The sequence below is a fragment of the Anomaloglossus baeobatrachus genome, chromosome 1 (genome assembly GCF_048569485.1).
Source record: "Anomaloglossus baeobatrachus isolate aAnoBae1 chromosome 1, aAnoBae1.hap1, whole genome shotgun sequence".
Classification (NCBI taxonomy): Eukaryota; Metazoa; Chordata; class Amphibia; order Anura; family Aromobatidae; genus Anomaloglossus; species Anomaloglossus baeobatrachus.
The window spans coordinates 742816022-742835866 of NC_134353.1; the positions used below are offsets into that span (position 1 = coordinate 742816022).

At 50.4% G+C, this 19845-nt stretch overlaps 1 protein-coding gene across 1 annotated transcript in view; it reads right to left on the reverse strand.

Moving 5' to 3' along the window:
* HIP1R (huntingtin interacting protein 1 related) overlaps window positions 1-19845 on the reverse strand; it is a 291478-nt gene that overhangs the window by 100192 nt on the left and 171441 nt on the right. Inside the window, exons 17-18 of the mRNA XM_075323022.1 lie at window positions 17029-17130; window positions 15922-16116 (exon numbers count right to left, since the gene is read on the reverse strand). Coding sequence (XP_075179137.1) covers window positions 15922-16116; window positions 17029-17130 — 297 coding nt within the window. The remainder of the gene's footprint in view (window positions 1-15921; window positions 16117-17028; window positions 17131-19845) is intronic.

The following is a 19845-nucleotide window of genomic DNA, read 5'->3' on the forward strand; positions in this document are numbered from 1 at the left end:
GCAAAGTTTCAAGGATTTTTACCATAGTCACAGACATATTATCAGCAAAAACTGCAAAGTCTGTCCCTGACACCGGGGCAGGACTTACAGGCGTCTCAGCCTGGGTCACTATCTCTCCTGACTCCGGCTGGCGAAGCAGCACCGGGTCTGAGCATTGCACACAATGGGGGTCCTTGGAGCCTGCTGGTAGAGCAGCCCCACATGCAGCACACGCAGTGTACACAGCCCTAGCCTTGGCAGCCTTGCGTTTTGTGGATGACATGTTGCTGCCTCCTCAGAGCGATCTGGGTATACAGCCAGGAAGCGACCTCACAGTGCAAGAAATAAGGAAATATATATATGTCCAGTGACACAGTACACTAATACACACTGAGGCACTAGAGGGGCCAGCTGAAAAGCCGCTTACCGCCCGCTTAAGAGCGGGTGTGTGATCTCCAAAGCCCCCTAGTCCAGGTCTCCCAGAGCCTTGCGTCCTTCCTCCAGCCAGACATGCATGTAATGGCTGCCGGCGTCCTGAGAGAGGAGGGGGGGCGGGCCCTGGGCGTTCCTGGCTAAGAGCGGGAAGCCTGCTTCCCTCTGTGCCTAGTGAGAGGGCTGGAGCATGTAAATCAGGCTCCAGCCCTCGTCGCTGCCGTGAAACAGCGTCTCTCCCCTACCCTGATTGACAGGGTGGGGGCGGGAACGAATCGGAGCTGCCGACGTCCTAGGCCGCAAAAGCCGGGGACTAGATTTATAAACGCCACCGCCGTAAAAGCGCGGTCGGCGTGTCCCCGGCGAACTAAAAGTCACAGCAGCGCCGCCGGTCCAGCGGGGGTCGGCGCTGCGTTCCCACACACAGAAAAAAGTCCCCCAGTTAAACTGTAGGAACACTAGCTCTAGCGTTACTGTCCCCGGCGCACTACAACACCCAGCCAGCCCGGAGTGTGTCTGTGCCTGCCGGGGACACAGAGTACCTGTATGATGCAGGGCCATGTCCCTGATGGTACTCCTGCTCGGCATCCACCAGGTTCTATGGGTCTGTGGATGGAGCCCGGCGTCAGAGCTTTGAGGCCGGCAGGATCCCACTTCCACAGAGCCCTACAAGGGGATGTGGAAGGAAAACAGCATGTGGGGCTCCAGCCTCTGTACCAGCAATAGGTACCTCAACCTTACAACACCATCAACGGGTGAGAAGGGAGCATGCTGGGAGCCCTATATGGGCCCTCTTTTCTTCCATCCGAAATAGTCAGCAGCTACTGCTGACTAAAATCTGTGGAGCTATGCATGGAATGTCTGACCTCCTTCGCACAAAGCTTGAAAACTGGAGTACCCGTGATACCACGGGGGGGTATAGCCAGAAGGGGAGGGGCCTTGCACTTTTTAGTGTAGTGCTTTGTGTGGCCTCCGGAGGGCAGTAGCTATACCCCAATCGTCTGGGTCTCCCAATAGAGCGCTGAAGAAATTCCCTTCTTCTTCGGCGCTCCATTGGGAGACCCAGACGATTGGGACGTCCAAAAGCTGTCCCTGGGTGGGTAAAGAAATACCTCATGTTAGAGCTGCGAAGACAGCCCTCCCCTACGGGGAGGCAACTGCCGCCTGCAGGACTCTTCTACCTAGGCTGGCGTCCGCCGAAGCATAGGTATGCACCTGATAATGTTTGGTGAAAGTGTGCAGACTCGACCAGGTAGCTGCCTGGCACACCTGTTGAGCCGTAGCCTGGTGTCGCAATGCCCAGGACGCACCCACGGCTCTGGTAGAATGGGCCTTCAGCCCTGATGGAACCGGAAGCCCAGCAGAACGGTAGGCTTCAAGAATTGGTTCTTTGATCCATCGAGCCAGGGTGGCCTTAGAAGCCTGCGACCCTTTGCGCTTACCAGCGACAAGGACAAAGAGTGCATCCGAACGGCGCAGGGGCGCCGTGCGGGAAATGTAGATTCTGAGTGCTCTCACCAGATCTAACAAATGTAAATCCTTCTCATACCGATGAACTGCATGAGGACAAAACGAAGGCAAAGAGATATCCTGATTAAGATGAAAAGAGGATACCACCTTCGGGAGAAACTCCTGAATGGGGCGCAGCACTACCTTGTCCTGGTGGAAGACCAGGAAGGGAGCCTTGGAAGACAGCGCTGCTAGCTCAGACACTCTCCGAAGAGATGTGATCGCTACCAGAAAAGCCACTTTCTGTGATAGTCTAGAAAGTGAAACCTCCCTCAGAGGCTCGAAAGGCGGCTTCTGGAGGGCAACTAGTACCCTGTTCAGATCCCATGGATCTAACGGCCGCTTGTACGGGGGTACAATATGACAAACCCCCTGCAGGAACGTGCGCACCTTAGGAAGTCGTGCTAGACGCTTCTGAAAAAAGACGGATAGCGCCGAGACTTGCCCTTTAAGGGAGCCGAGCGACAAACCTTTTTCTAACCCAGATTGCAGGAAAGAAAGAAAGGTAGGCAATGCAAATGGCCAGGGAGACACTCCCTGAGCAGAGCACCAGGATAAGAATATCCTCCACGTTCTGTGGTAGATCTTAGTGGACGTGGGCTTCCTAGCCTGTCTCATGGTGGCAACGACCCCTTGGGATAATCCTGAAGACCCTAGGATCCAGGACCCAATGGCCACACAGTCAGGTTCAGGGCCGCAGAATTCCGATGGAAAAACGGCCCTTGGGACAGTAAGTCTGGTCGGTCTGGTAGTGCCCACGGTTGGCCGACCGTGAGATGCCACAGATCCGGATACCACGCCCTCCTTGGCCAGTCTGGGGCGACGAGTATGACGCGGCTGCAGTCGGATCTGATCTTGCGTAGCACTCTGGGCAAGAGTGCCAGAGGTGGAAACACATAAGGGAGCCGGAACTGCGACCAATCTTGCACTAAGGCGTCTGCCGCCAGAGCTCTGTGATCGCGGGACCGTGCTATGAAGGTTGGGACCTTGTTGTTGTGCCTGGACGCCATTAGGTCGACGTCCGGCCTTCCCCAGCGGCTACAGATTTCCTGAAACACGTCCGGGTGAAGGGACCATTCCCCTGCGTCCATGCCCTGGCGGCTGAGGAAGTCTGCTTCCCAGTTTTCTACGCCGGGGATGTGAACTGCGGATACGGTGGAGGCCGTGGCTTCCACCCACATCATAATCCGCCGGACTTCCTGGAAGGCTTGCCGACTGCGTGTCCCCCCTTGGTGATTGATGTATGCCACCGCTGTGGAGTTGTCCGATTGAATTCGGATCTGCTTCCCTTCCAGCCACTGTTGGAAGGCTAGTAGGGCAAGATACACTGCTCTGATTTCCAGAACATTGATCTGAAGGGTGGACTCCTGCTGAGTCCAAGTACCCTGAGCCCTGTGGTGGAGAAACACTGCTCCCCACCCTGACAGACTCGCGTCTGTCGTGACTACCGCCCAAGATGGTGGTAGGAAGGATCTTCCCTGTGATAATGAGGTGGGAAGAAGCCACCATTGCAGAGAGTCCTTGGCCGTCTGTGAAAGGGATACTTTCCTGTTCAGGGATGTTGACTTCCCGTCCCATTGGCGGAGAATGTCCCAATAAAGAGGACGCAGATGAAACTGCGCAAACGGAACCGCCTCCATTGCCGCCACCATCTTCCCGAGGAAGTGCATGAGGCGTCTTAAGGAGTGCGACTGACCGTGACGGAGAGTCTGCACCCCGGTCTGTAGTGACCGCTGCTTGTCCAGCGGAAGCTTCACTAGCGCTGAGAGGGTATGAAACTCCATGCCAAGATACGTTAGTGATTGGGTCGGTGACAGGTTTGACTTTGAGAAGTTGATGATCCACCCGAACGTCTGGAGAGTCTCCAGCGCAACATTCAGGCTGAGTTGGCATGCCTCTTGAGAGGGTGCCTTGACAAGTAGATCGTCCAAGTAAGGGATCACAGAGTGTCCCTGTGAGTGCAAGACTGCTACCACTGCCGCCATGACCTTGGTGAACACCCGTGGGGCTGTCGCCAGACCAAATGGCAGAGCTACGAACTGGAGATGTTCGTCTCCTATCACAAAACGTAGAAAACGTTGGTGCTCTGTAGCAATCGGCACGTGGAGATAAGCATCTTTGATGTCTATTGATGCTAGGAAATTTCCTTGAGACATTGAGGCAATGACGGAGCGGAGGGTTTCATTCGGAACCGCCTGGCCTCCACGTGCTTGTTGAGCAGTTTTAGGTCCAGAACGGAACGGAAAGAGCCGTCCTTTTTTGGCACCACAACCAGATTGGAGGAAAACAGTGTCTTGTTCCTGAAGAGGAACAGGGATTACCACTCCTTCTGCCTGCAGAAGAGCATCGGCTCGGTGGGGAGGTGGGGACGTTCTGAAGAATCGAGTCGGAGGACGAGAACAGAACTCTGTCCTGTGCACGTGGGCACAATGTCCCTCACCCACCGGTCTGTGACCTGTGGCAGCTAAATGTCGCCAAAGGCGAGCGAGTCTGCCATCAACCGCGGATGCGGAGAGATGAGAGAGCTGAGAGTCATGAGGAGACCGCCTTGGTAGCGGTTCCTCCGGCTGCCTTCCTTGGGCGTGATTGAGCCCCCGGAAGCTGAGCCCCTCTGAGGCTTTTCAGCTCTTTTGGACGAGGACAATTGGGACCTGCCCGAGCTTGGGAAGGACCGAAACCTCGACTGTCCTTCCAGGACAGCATTAATAGGGTAAGTCGCAATGCAGACATTGCGAGGTTACGGACGCCCTTGCGGCACAAATGTACATATGCTCAAGACCAGCTGTGCAAGAACAGCTGAAAAGCTTAGGGTGCCCATACGGCTGTAAATGCCGGAGCAACCGACACGCCGATAGCCTCATAGACAGATTTCAACCAGAGTCCATCTGTCTGATTACCACTCCTTCGCATCTTTAAGTGAAGTCCCATCTCCACTGCAACTATGCTCTAGCCGCAAGCCTGGAGATTGGAGAATCCACCTTTGGACCCTGGGTCCCGCGCTTGACCACGTCAGGGGGAAAAGGATAACGTGTATCCTTAATACGTTTGGAGAAAAACGCTTATCTGGTAAGCGTGGTGTTCCTGGACTGCTTCTCTGAAGTCAGCGTGGCCAGAAAAATACTCAATATACGTTTGAGCTACTGAAATGGGACTTCTCCTGCTGTGAAGCTGACTCCTCCGCTGGGGGAGCTGAGGGAGAAAGATCCAACATTCCATTGATGGACGCTATAGGATCATTCCTTATGGCGTCACCATCCGGTGTATCCGGATTGAGAGCGGTGTCAGGATCAAAGTCCTGATGAGCTACGTCTGCCTCATCATACAGAGAGCCTCCTGGGACCCCCCCGGAGCACCGATTTTATTCCAAATGAGGGTGGCCAGGGAGCAATGATCCAGATTGCCCATGGCCTGTCCGGACTGCAAGTCTCTATCCCCTTGCAACTCCATCCCTGTCCTTGGACAGGGTTGACAGGTGGTTCCTTTGGCCACGTCTAGTAGAGACCCCGGCTGACCAAGTGCTACAGGGGAGCATTGCACACAATGGGGTTCAGTGCCGTGGAACAGTATCACATGCAGTAAAAACAGCATCGAAAGCCTGTGTTGCTTATATGCTGCTGCCGGCTAGCCATCTAGGATATAGAGCCAAGAATGGCGACCGTACAGTGCAATGTATAGCATACAAGCATAAAGTACAAATGAACACTGCAGCACATGCAATACAAGCAGCATAGAAAGCCTGTGCCTTGGCACCCCTGCTTTTCTGCTGCTGTAGACTAGCCATCTAGGGGAATATAGCCCAGAATAGCGACCATACAGTGCAATGTATAGCATACAAGCATAAGTACAAATGAACACTGCAACCCCTGCAATACAAGCAGCATAGAAAAAAACCTGTGCCTCAGCACCCTTGCTTTTCTGCTGCTGTAGTCTAGTCATTCTAGGCGAAAATAGCCCAGACTAGCGACCGTACAGTGCAGTGTATAGCATACAAGCATAAATACACATGAACACTTCAGTACATGCAATACAAGCAGCATGGAAAGCCTGTGCCTTAGCACCCCTGCTTTCCTGCTGCTGATGTGTCGCCATCTAAGAGGGCATATAGCCAAAAATAGCGACCTATGCAGTGTAAGCATAAAATACAAATGGACAACTGCGGTATTTAGTGGGGTCAGCACTTCAGGTGCCGCTTACCGCCCGCCTATAAGCGGGTGTGTGGTCGCCCTAGTCCTGTGCCTGGTTGCCCAGAGTCCGATCTCTCAGCTCGGACTGCAGGAATGGCTGCCGGCGTCCTTCTCCAGCTCGTGTGGGTAGGGGCGGGCCGTGGGCGTGCCCCCAAGTCAGAGCGGGAAACCGGCGTCTCACAGTGTCCAGTGAGAGGGCTGGAGCATGTAAATAAGGCTCCAGCCCTCGGCGCTGCTGATTGTACAGCGTCTCTCCCCTACCCTGATTGACAGGGTGGGGGCGGGAACGAAGCGGAGCTAGGCCGCAAAAGCCGGGGACTGGATTTATAAGCGCCGCCGCCGTAAAAGCGCGGTCGGCGCTAAGTCCCCGGCGCACTACAAGTCCCAGCCGCGCCGCCGCTCCCGGAGCGTCCGGCGCGGTAGTTCCCAATACATAAAGTCACTCAGCTAGGCTGCAGTGACTGTAACCCTTTACTGTCCCCGGCGCACTAGCACACCCAGCAAGTCTGGAGTGTGCTGTGCCTGTGTGTACGGGGACACAGAGTACCTGAATGGTGCAGGGCCATGTCCCTGAACGGTACCCAGCTCCGTATCCAGCAGGTTCAATGGGTCTGTGGATGGAGCCCGGCCTCAGGGCTTTGGGGCCGGTAAGATCCCACTTCCTCAGAGCCCCTCAGGGGGATGGGGAAGGAAAACAGCATGTGGGCTCCAGCCGCCGTACCAGCAATAGGTACCTCAACCTTACAAACCACAAGCGGGGTGAGAAGGGAGCATGCTGGGGGCCCTATATGGGCCCTCTTTTCTTCCATCCGATATAGTCAGCAGCTACTGCTGACTAAACAGTGGAGCTATGCGTGGATGTCTGACCTCCTTCGCACAAAGCAGAAAACTGGTGAGCCAGTGATCCCACTGGGGGTGTATAGCCAGAAGGGGAGGGGCCTTACACTTTTTAGTGTAATGCTTTGTGTGGCCTCCGGAGGCAGTAGCTATACACCCCAATCGTCTGGGTCTCCCAATGGAGCGCCGAAGAAACAGCATGTGGCTCCAGCCTGTGTACCCGCAATGGGTACCTCAACCTTAACAACACCGCCGACTCAGTGGGGTGAGAAGGGAGCATGCCAGGGGCCCTGTTATGGGCCCTCTTTTCTTCCATCCGATATAATCAGCAGCTGCTGCTGACTAAAATGGGAGCATGAGTGAATGTGTGCCTTCTTCAACACAAAGCATAAAAACTGAGGAGCCCGTGATGCACGGGGGGGTGTATAGGCAGAGGGGAGGGGTTACACTTTTTTAAGTGTAATACTTTGTGTGGCCTCCGGAGGCAGTAGCTATACACCCAATTGACTGGGTCTCCCAATGGAGCGACAAAGAAACAGATTTTTGTGTACTCACCGTAAAATCGTTTTCTCCTAGCCATCATTGGAGGACACAGGACCATGGGTGTTATGCTGCTTATCCATAGGAGGACACTAAGTAAATGCCAAGATGTTAGCTCCTCCACCGCAGTATACACCCCCTGGCCCAGCCAGGCTACTTCAGTTTTAGTACACAAGCAGTAGGAGAACAAGTAAAAAACGTAAGTGAATACTGATAACAAAAAAAGTACTGAGACAGAAAAAAAGCTGAGGCCCAACAGGGCAAAAGGGAGGGTGCTGTGTCCCCCAATGATGGCTAAGAGAAAACGATTTTACAGTGAGTACACAAAAATCCGTTTTTCTCTGACACCTCATTGGGGGACACAGGACCATGGGACGTCCTAAAGCAGTCCATGGGTGGGTAAACAAACAACGCAACCCAAGGACTAGGAACAAGTCCCAGATAGCCAGGAGTGCCTACTGAGATAGTGGAGTACCTATCGTTTGCAGAATTTTCCTACCTAGGTTCGCCTCAGCCGAAGCCTGGGTATGGACTCCGTAATGCTTTGAAACAGTATGTAGGCAAGACCAGGTCGCAGCCTTACACCTCTGTTCCACTGAAGCCTGATGCCTAATGGCCCAAGAGGCACCAACTGCTCGTGTGGAATGAGTCCGCAGCCCACTAGGAATGGGCTTGAGTTGCAAGCGGTAGACCTCCTGGATCACAGAACGAATCCAGCAAGCCAGCGTTGCCTATGAAGCTGCCTCTCCTTTCTTAGGCCTTTCAAGAATGACGAACAAGGAGTCTAATGTTCCTAAAGGGGCTGTCCTAGGTACGTAATATCTGAGAGCCCTCACAAGGGCTAGCGAATATAGAACCCTTTCCACCCCAAGGACTGGGTGTGGACAAAAGGAAGGCAGAACAATGTCCTCGTTCATATGAAACAGAGAAGTAACCTTCGGAAAAAAATCCGGAAGGGGGCGTAGAACCACCTTGTCCTGAACGAGATTGAGGTCCCATGGGTCCAGCGACCGTTTATACAGGGAAACTAGATGGGAAACACCCTTGAGGAAAGTCTTGACTTGCGGACTGCAAGCTAGGCGGTATTGATAGAATATTGAGAGAGTTGAAACCTGCCCCTTACGGGAGCTGAGGGCCAACCCCTTCTGCAACCTGACTGCAAAAAAAAAAAAAAAAAAAAAAATTCTGGGGATCGCCAGAGGCATAGGTTGGACATTAGATTCCCTGCACTGGGAAAGGAAAGATTTTCACGTACGGTGGTAAATACGGGATGAAGGCCGGCTTTTGGGCACTGTACATTGTTGAGATGACCGCAGGAGAGAATCTCGCTCTTGTTAACCCCTTCAGCCCCCGGGCACTTTCCGTTTTTGCGTTTTTGTTTTTTGCTCCCCTTCTTCCGAGAGGCGTAACTTTTTTATTTTTCCATCAATCTTGCCATATGAGGGCTTGTTTTTTGCGGGACGAGTTGTACTTTTAAATGAAACCATAAGTTTTACCATATAGTGTACTGGAAAACGGCAAAAAAATTCCAAGTGCGTTTGTAGACACCAAACATGTATAGGTTTACTTGTATCTAAGGGGTTAAAAAAAATTCACAAGCTTGTCCAAAAAACGTGGTGCACGTTTTGCGCCATTTTCCAAAACCCGTAGAGTTCTAATTTTTCAGAATCTGAGGCTCAGTGATGGCTTATTATTTGCGTCTCGACCTGACGTTTTTAACGGTACCATTTTTGCGCAGATGCTAAGTTTTGAGCGCCTGTTATTGCATTTTGCGCAAAATTTGCGGCGACCAAAAAACGTAATTTTGGCGTTTGGAATTTTTTTGCCGCTACGCCGTTTACTGATCAGATTCATTGATTTTATATTTTGATAGATCAGGCATTTCTGAACGTGTCGATACCAAATGTGTGTATTTTTTATTTTTTTAACCCTTTAATTTTCAATGGGGTGAAAGGGGGGTGATTTGAACTTTTAGGTTTTTTTAAATTTTTTAAAACCTTGTTTACTTTTTTTTATTTTACTAGTCCCCCTAGGGGGCTATAGCGATCAGCAATCCGATCGCTTTGCACTATCTGCAGATCTCAGCTACAGAGCTGAGAACTGCAGATTTGCTGCTTCACTTCAATGCCGGCTGTATTCCGGCATTGAGAGGAAGTGAGTCATGTTAGCTACAGGCGTCATCACATGACCCTGTGCTACCATGGCAACCGCCGAAAGTCACGTGATCATGTCACGTGACTTCCGGTGGGGGCAGGGTAAGTGACTGTCATGGCGGCGCCCATATACATATCGCTGCTAGATTTTGGCAGCGAAATGTAGGGGGTTAATGGCCTCGGGTGGAAGCGATTCCACCCGCGGCTAGCAGGCACACGTCAGCTGTTGATAACATCTGATATGTGCGCGGATCGCGGCCGCCTGCCGGCGGCAGGTGGCGGGGCTTACCGGCACACGATCCATGACGTACCCAGTACGTCATGGGTCGTTAAGGGATTAAAATCCAGGTCTCCAAGGCCAGGCCGTCAGCTTCCGGGCTCTGGAGTTCTGATGGGAAATGGGCCCTTGGGTCAGCAGGTCTGGGATGCTTACGAGGCGCCATGAGCAACTGTACTAATTCAGCATACCAGGCGCACCTGGGCTAGTCCGGTGCTATTAGTATCACCGGGACTCCTTCTGCCTTGATCTTCCGGATTACACGCGGCAGCAGGGGCAGAGGCGAAAAACATGTAAGGCAGACTGAAACGACTTCAGGAGACTAGCGCATCCGCGCCAATGGACTGTGGATCACGTGACCTGGCTAAGAACGCGGGTACCTTTGCGTTCAACCTTGAGGCCATTAGATCCACATCTAGTTTACTCCAGTGAGTGCAGATGTGTGGGAACACTTCTGGGTGGAGAAATCACTCTCCGGCAGCCAGTCCTTGGCGACTTAGAAGGTCTGCCGCCCAGTTCTCTACTACCGGTATGTGTAACGCTGAAAACACAGACCCCCATCGATTCGACCCAGGTGAGGATCCTGAGGACCTCGAGATAAGCTGTCTTGCTGCTGGTACCTCCCTGCCGATTGACCTACGCCACAGCTGTTGCATTGTCCAATTGGACCCGAATCAAACGACCTGCTAGCAGAAGGGGGGAATGACCTGAGCGCGAGAAGATCGCGCTGATTTTCAGGATGATTTCTGGGAAGGGAAGACTCCTGGGGCGTCCAACGTCCCGAAGCAGTGTGGAGCCAGTACGCTGCTCCCCAGACTAAAAGGCTGACGTTCGTGGTCAGGAGTAGCCAGTCCACTTGGGGGAGAAAAACTCCTTCTCGATATGGAAGAGGACTGAAGCCACCAGCAAAGCGCATACCTGACTGAAGGTGTCAGGTGAAAAGTTTGTCCAAGGAAAAGGGGCTCTTGTCCCAGGCAGCTAGAAGCGCAAGCTGCAGTGGGCGGTGGTGTGGCTAAGCGAGCAGCACTGCCTCTATAGCCGCCGCTATCCTACCTAGCACTCTCGTATGGAGCGAGAGGAGTACGTAGAGGGCTGTGTACCGCTTGTTGTAGAGCAGTCGCTTTGTCTTGAGGGGAAAATATCAAGCCCCGAAGAGTGTCCAGGGACATGTCCAGGGAGGTGACGGATTTTGACGGGACCATGACCTTAGTTAAGACCCTTGGTGCTGTGGCAGAGCCGAGGGTAGGGCCACAAATGAAAAAAAAGAAGTCCTGAACCACGAAGCAGAGGAACTTTTGGTGAGCTGGAACGATGGGTATGTGCAGGTACGCGTCCCTGATAGCTAGGGCGGCAAGGAATTCTCCTTCGACCATAAAGGTAATAATGGACCCTAGGAAGTCCATTCTGAATCTCCTTACGTGCACATGTTTGCTCAGGTGTTAGAGGTCCAGCATGGGACGAACTGACCCGTCCTTTTTTGAGGACCACGAGAGGTTGGAATAGAAGGCCTTGAACCTCTCGCCGTCCGGAACAGGTACCATCACCCCTGCCTTTTGGAGGGAGTGGATTGCTGAGGAGAAGGCCTCGTGGGTTTTGGAACCTTTGGGGGGGGTTTGAGAGAAAAGACTGACCAGGGGATCGGGTCCAGAATTCAATGTGGTAACCGGAAGACACAAGGTATCACACCCATTTGTGGTCTGAGGCGGCGGCCCAGATGGAGGAGGACGAAACTCCTCGGTCTTTGTCTAGACTGCCAGGACGAGGTGGACTCGAGGAGGGCTGAGAAGGTCGGGCCCTGCGTGTCTAGAAAAAAAACATCCTGGGCTAGAGTTGGGGGAGGTACTCTTTTCCTCCCGTGGCGTCAGACAAAAAAAGAGCCTGTCCAGATGATCAGCAAACCATCGGTCTGGAAAGGAGTACTGTGAGAGGCTTCTTAGAGACAGAGTCCGCTCTCCATTATCGGAACCAGAGGGCCTTACGAATGGCTATGGTATTTGAGGCGGCAATAACTGCGCAGGTAGCAGCGCCGAGGGAGGCCTGCATGAGGTACTCTGCCGCCGCAGCAATGTGAACTGTTACATCTGTGAGGGTCTGAGGGAAACTGGTAGTCCTGGTGCCTGTGCGACCCACACGGAAGGGGAGAGGGACCCACGGCCTCGAGGCAGAGCGATCGAGCTGCTCCACTTGTCTGTCTGTCGGGTCCTTGAAGGAGGATCCATCAAGTAAAAGACAGGAGTGGTCCTTCAGGCAGGCGGAAGCCGGGTGAGGGTCCACAGAGGCCGGATCAACCCAGCCCTTAGAAACAGCTAAGCCAAAGGGGTACAGGTACTCCATGAGTTTACGGATACCGAAGCGGCGTTAAAATCCCCTTTTTTTTTTTTTTTTTTTGAGGTTTCTTCACCCTTTTAAAAGGAGACCGCAGGGTCAGTAGTAGTGGATGGGAGATCTTCCACATGCAGAGTTTTTGTTGATTGCTGCAATAAGTCCATTGCAGCTTGATCACTCGGGGAGGTTGAAACCAAGGGATCATCCCGGTACAAACATCATTCCCCTTCCTCCGGCTCCTCAGAGACCGCGGAACATGCGGGAGAACCCCATCTGTGTACACCAGAGGGAGAACCATGGGGGTCATGCCCTTTTTCTGATCTGCAACCGGTTAAGCAGAGGGCTGATTCTTATCAGAAGGACCCTCTATAGAGGTGTCATCAGGCTGCGTTCTGTCCAGGGGCCCCGAGGGGTGTGAGGACGATGTTGCATAGCCAGCACCAGGTTCTGGGAACTATGCCCATTCCGGGGGACTGGGAGCCGTAGGCTCTGGGCTGGCAGGGGTTGTTGCGGTGATGGTGGGGGAAGAGGTGCTATCATCCCCTAGTAGACGTCCTACAGTTGTTGCTGTAGTTGTGCAGGGCATAAAACATGTGACTGCAGCCCCTGGATGATGAGCCACAAACTGATTGTAATGAGGGAGCAATGCTCTGCATAGCTAATATGCAAGTGAGGCTATAACTCACCCAGAACACTGATAGCCCTTGCCCCCCCCTCCTCCTGTGTCACAGTTCCTGTGGGAAGGAGGAAGCCAGCTCTGAGACACGCCCACAGGCTCTGATCACAACAAGAGGGAGCAATGCTCTGCAGATCCTGTGTGAGGGGGGCGTGGCTTATCGAGTGTTGGAGGGGACGGGGCTTAGCTCTGACAAGAAGGCATGAGAAAATATAATAAACAAAAAAACAAAAAATGGTGGGAAGGGAGTCCCCTTCCCTCCTCCAGCCCTGCACAACAATGGTGGACAGAAAAACCTCTAAGTCTACCACAGCTGCGGCTGCACCGAGTCCTGGGAGCTCTCCCCTCCCCCCGCCACAGGTGGAATGCTATGCAGGAGTCTGCAATCACAGCCCATGTGCATCCAGTCAGTGTGACCTTTGCTCCAATTTCCTGTCAGGGAGCCAGTGTGCAGATTCTGACGTATGTGCTGGCAGAACTTGTATCAACTCAGACCCTGCCAGAGGGAGTGAGGAAGTTTTCATCTGCTCTGTGCTCTGGAAAAATCGGAATGATCTCACCTCAGCTCCTGTGGAGATGGCAGTCTGCTGCCTGGTCACACTTGGTGCAGAACATGTATCAACTCAGAGCCTGCAAGAGAAGCTGAGGAAGTTTTCATCTGCTCTGGGCTCTGGAAAATCAGTGCCATGAGACCTGTCGTCCAGTGAATAACAGCCCAGGATCCAGCGTCGCAGGAGGGGGTACGGGGAGGCGATACTCCGCATTCCCGCCTGTTGATGGTTTTGGGAAATCGGTCCCCGAAGGAACCGTCACCCTCTAAAAACAAAAAATTCTTGCTGCAGTAGTCTGCAGAGATGTGCCTCCTATAGACACTAAGCTGAAACTGAAGTAGCCTGGCTGGGCCAGGGGGTGTATACTGCAGGGGAGGAGCTAACATCTTTGCATCTACTTAGTGTCTGTCACAAACCACCGGGGGGGTCACTCAGAAATCCCCCGCGCTGGCTACCAGTACATCACAATCGGGGGGTAACAAGTGGGGGTCACCCCTCCTTTATTCCTCCCGACCGACAGACAGAGCACGTGACGCGCTCTCTAGCGCCCCTCTTATAGTCAGGCCAATTATGGAATTGCCCGACAATAAGCAAGGAGGCCGCTATACTACTTATGCCGATTATTGAAGGGTCCCCGGTGAGAGTAGGGTATATATTCCCCCGACCTCCGCGGGCGGAATATATCAAACCTCCCTGAATCTCACTGGCCTCCCCACAATAATCCTTGGCACAATTCGCTGCCACCAACCGATTTACGGTAACTATTAGCCGAACACACAGACGTGGGATTCAAGATCGAGATAACAGAACAGCCCAAGATTAATTATATAATTTAATCAGCCTAAAGCACACTAGAAACTACAATATATACAATAGGGAATCTACAGAATATACATATGTCAGAGTACAGTTACAATCAAAGCATGGGTTACAAACAGGCCTACACAGTTCCAGCAGTTACCTTGTTGCGTCTGGCCACAGGGGGGCGCTGTACCCAGGTTTCTAGGATCCTTCCCACAGATGTTTCCTACACGTGCCCCCAGCGAAAAGGACCCTGGAAAATGGCCGAAGTAGGGTTATCAACCTGGGCAGATCCAGGTCCCCTCCTACCTTAGTGACCTCACAGGGAGCACTGCTCCACCCCTGGCTTGAGTTATGGACAATATCCCAACATGGAATATGGGCCATAACTTTGCCTGGGAGCGTCGTAGGCGGACGCCAATGCTCTCATTGTGACAGTTATGAATTTAGCTACAGAACGAGGGGACTCATGACCTGTCTGCCAGTTCCCCATTGGCTGATATCACGCCTGGGGCATTTCCCAATGTCCTGCTCCCATAAAAAGGGGGTGCCGGCATCGTCCACATGCGGAGACACCATTTTTATGGTTGCCATATTTATCGGAAATATGGCTTGCGAGATATGAACCATTTTTTACTGGAGTCGTTCTGTCTAGCTAGTTCCATAGCCTTGCTAATGAGATACAACTCTTGTTACAGGGTGACGGCAGGGAGTCATCCTGTGTCCATTGTTCCCACACCACCTCATCTCCATATCACAGGACATGGCCATGGAGGTGTGAGTGGAACACTGAGAACAAGAAGGGAGGGGGCACTGCCAGGGAGTGATGAGGGATTATGACTGGAGTCATAATTCATCTTCATATCCCGGGATTTGCCTCACAGTGTCCTCCTATGGATAAGCAGCATAACACCCATGGTCCTGTGTCCCCCCAAAGAGGCGTCAGAGAAATACCTTTATATTACTCACCTTGGGGAAGTCTGGTCCGATGGGCATTGCGGCTCTCGGTCCAGCATCGCCTCCATCTTCAGGGATCCTCGTCCTCCTGCCCAGCCCCGTGTGCATGACGCATTCTGCGTCATTCACAGAGAGGCCTCCATTGTGCTCCTGCGCATGTGCACTTTGATCTGTCCTGGTGAGGGCAGAGCAAAGTACTGTAATGCGCAGGCGCGAAAGAAGGTCAAAGACCGCCCACGTATTTGTACTACAGTAATTTAATCTGCCCTCAGGGCAGATCAAAGTGTGTCCGTGCAGGAGCACAATGGAAGCCTCTCTGTGAATGACACAGGACGCGTCATGCACACAGGGCTGGGCAGGAGGACGGTGATCGCACAAGATGGAGGAGGCGCCGGACCGAGACAGCGACACCCATCAGACCGGTCCACCCTCTGAGTATTATAAAGGTGTTTTTTACGTTATACAGAGCTGCCTGGGCTCCTATATACAGTATTCTAGAATGCTGTATATAAGGGACCACTGGTGGTTGCTGCAGTTCACAAGGGAATAACCTGGTGACAGGTTCCCTTTAAGACGACAAGCACACACAGCAATACAAACACAAGCCACCGACTGATCACATTTAGCAAAGACTCTAATAACTGCCCTTATAGTCGGGGATTATACTAGTGTACCAGACATCAGGTTAAGGGTTTGGTACCTTTTTATCAAGTTTTTCACTCAAGTCTCGTATCTCGCCGACTCGCTTTTCTTGCTCTTGGTTGAATAAAGACTCTGTGTCTTGAGCCACATTTTTAACTGATAACAGCTCCGATTCTTTAGACGTTAACAGACTTTGTAGCGAGTCCTTCTCAGCTTCCAGTGCTGCCAGCTTTGAAGACAATGCAGACTGGGACTAAAAAGAAAAAACATAATATTGGTCACCGAAACAATACTTCATAATAGAAACAAAACAAAAATATAAGCATCTTCAATTTACACTTGATGTGTGCAAACTGTAAAAAAAAAAAAAAAAAGTGGTAAATTTCTGGCACAGAAAAACAAACAATATTTCAGAGATATTTTGTAAGACAACTTTTACAGCAATACTAAAAAGGGATGTGGCTGCTATATAATATACATCCACCAATGGAATTCTACAACCTTTTAGGGGTCTGATCGGTGAGGGTGCATCTGCATGGGCCACCACCAACAATGAGGTTCTAAAAGGCACCATTCATCGTTTATGGAAACAGTTCATCACTTTCTCCGGCAAGGACTAGAGTGGTGGCACGCATATTACAACATAAGCAAAGTTGCAGGTGATCACCGGACTCAGCCGCTTGTACCATTTATATTGGCAGAGCCCATTTGCCGCAGCGTTGTTGACATGACATCACTGCTATATCAGGTACAAAATAACCAGAGCAGCGGCTAGACTTAGAAATAATATAAAATCAGCCAAAAAACAACTTTCCTAACATGAGATGATGGTGTGCAGAAGGCAGAAAAACCCTTTACAGCTCCCAAGGACTGTGCCCTACCAATTATGTGATTGGAGATTAAAACTGAATTGGCGTTTGTCTTCATATATAAAAAAAAAACAAAAAAAAAAACAAAAAAAAAAACAAAAAACACAACAACCCCAAACAAACATGTTTTTCCCCTCGGTGGTAAGATGACAGTACTGTAACAACCCCTCAATGAATCAGACAAATAGATGTTACCAGAGTCCAATTGCCTGGAGGGTTTAGATCTAGCACTCTGGTTTTGAAACTGCATCGTAGGCAACATAAAAACCCATTACAATGACAACCAGAGGACATACCTGTTCAGTATTGGCTAAAGACTGCTGCAACCGAACCAATTCTTCTCTTTTAGATTCTACTTCAGTTTTTAGCTGTTCAATCTGAAACGTGTGATCTTCCAACTACAAGTATTAATAGTATAACAAAATGAGAAATCACAAGAAAAAAAAAAAATCAATTGAAGTAGTTTTGGTGTATCATCTATAAAACTAACCACTTAAAAGGGTTTGACGGTTAAAGGTTAATGCTTAAGCACTATGTAAATGTCTAATATGATTTATGTCACCATACTCTAATAGATTCGAAAATAACATGGCAAGATACATGAATAGTGCAACTTATCAAAATAAAGAAAATGGCCTAATTTTTTATTTTTTTGCAATCTTGTTTTTTAGTTTTACTAAATATAAATTTGGATTATTTTGAAACGTCTGAGGATCAGTCCCCAGTTCAAACCTGTTCAATACTTTAAAAGCATAACCGTAATTTTAATTTTATAACTCTATAGTTCACATGAAAAACAGCAACTTTGTAATAGATCTTATCAGACAAATCTGCTTCTTTCTCCTCCTAGACTGATCATGGATTCTCAAAATTCTTAATTCCTGAGTTAAAGCTGCATTCAGTGAATACAGATGGTTATATTATAGAGATGAGAGATGGCAGTTGGTTTTATACACTTTATATATTCTATGCAGAAAGGAATGGAGAGGGGGGGGAAGGAGGAGCTCTGCCCGGCAGTAACAGCGGCCTTCTCATCTCAGTAATGTAAAAAGCTTTATTCACTGAAGTAAGATTATACCTAGGAATAGAGAATTTTGAGAATGAAACATCAGTCCAGGAGGAGAAAGAGGCAGATTTAGCTGATGAGATACATTACAGAGTTTATTTTCATGTGTACAATTGATTAAATAAAAATTAAAATGACAGTTACGCTTTAAAAATTATAACGACTGCACAGAACATACCCTATTATGTAACCTTATGATATAAAGCATTCCTAAGCCGAATAAATAATTGTGACTATTAGAAAAATACATTGTGTGCACAGATGAAGTATCAATAAAAAGAGAATTTTGTTTACTTACCGTAAATTCTTTTTCTTATAGTTCCGTAATGGGAGACCCAGACCATGGGTGTATAGCTTATGCCTCCGGAGGACACACAAAGTACTACACTAAAAAGTGTAGCTCCTCCCTCCGAGCATATACACCCCCTGGATAACCAAATATAGCCAGTTTAGTGCAAAAGCTGAAGGAGAATAGCCACCCACCAGTAGAGAGAGAGCAAAAACCGGAACAACCGGAGCCTCTGTCTACAACAACAGCCGGTGATAACACGCGGAACAAGAAACTGCCAACAGGCAACAGGGAGAGTGCTGGGTCTCCCATTACGGAACTATAAGAAAAAGAATTTACGGTAAGTAAACAAAATTCTCTTTTTCTTCATCGTTCCTATGGGAGACCCAGACCATGGGACGTCTCAAAGCAGTCCATGGGTGGGAAATAAACTGAGAAGTAGGCGAAACCTAACTTCACAAATGGGCGACAGCCGCCTGAAGGATGCGTCTGCCCAAGCTCGCATCTGCCGAAGCATGAGCATGCACTTGGTAGTGCTTCGAAAAGGTGTGCAGACTAGACCAAGTGGCAGCCTGACAGACCTGCTGAGCCGTAGCCTGGTGCCTGAAAGCCCAAGAGGCACCGACAGCTCTGGTCGAGTGTGCTTTGATCCCCGGCGGGGGAGGCACTTGAGTACACTGAGTGGTGCAGATGGTGACGCGTCCCCTCCCACTCCCCACGTGATATCCTGGCCAGGTTGAGATACAGAAGGACCCGTGCAGGCAGCAACTGCACATGTGCGAGCATTCACATTTTCATTGGCTAAAAGCATACCATGTGATCGTGTGGGTTGTTCACAAAAGGTCCTGTTCTTGTATCATTGCTGCCATTCTTACCTCGCCTGGTTGATAAAGCTACCCGCGAAAACGTGCGTTCCTTAGGCTTGGTGTGCATCCCCTCCACCTCTGGGTACTGGTATACACATGACTGTTACTTGATTTGTTATATATGTGCTGCTAAAACTCTTGTCTGATCCACTAGGATATGCACAGCACTTTACATGGGACTGTGTGCAATGTTTATGTAATCCCCCTGTTTCTGTGGTAATAGTAATTGTATTGCACATGACACTTTATTCCCTGTATCCTCTGTGGACATGTACTTCCTTGTAGCAATATTGTGATTTAACTAACTATATACTGAATACCTGGATTCCCTATTTGACCCCTGCTCTCCATATGCAAATTATGAGTGTTATAATATGGTATTTGCCAGTTAATAAAATATTCATTGTTATCCCTTAAACCACAATTCTCTGTTTTTTTGCTGAATTATGCCTGTGGTGGGTTATTTACCTATTTGTTTTACAATATGATATGCCCTGCTATAGTACTTTGGATCGTTCTTCTGTTTATACTTGAGTACACTGGTAGGCATCAGAAATGGCCGACCTAATCCAACGAGCCAGGGTCGGTTTAGAAGCCGAGAGGCCCTTACGCCGACCTGTGGTCAGCACAAAAAGAGAGGTGCACCGCCTAAGAACAGCGGTGCGTGACACATAGATCCGGAGCGCCCGCACCAGATCTAAAGTGTGCAACGCTTTCTCAAAGCGATGAACAGGAGCCGGACAAAAGGAAGGCAATGAAATGTCCTGGTTAAGGTGGAAAGGAGATACCACCTTAGGGAGAAAGTCCGGAGTCGGACGGAGAACCACCTTGTCTTGATGAAAAACCAAAAAAGGTGACTCCGAAGAGAGCGAAGCTAAATCAGAGACTCTCC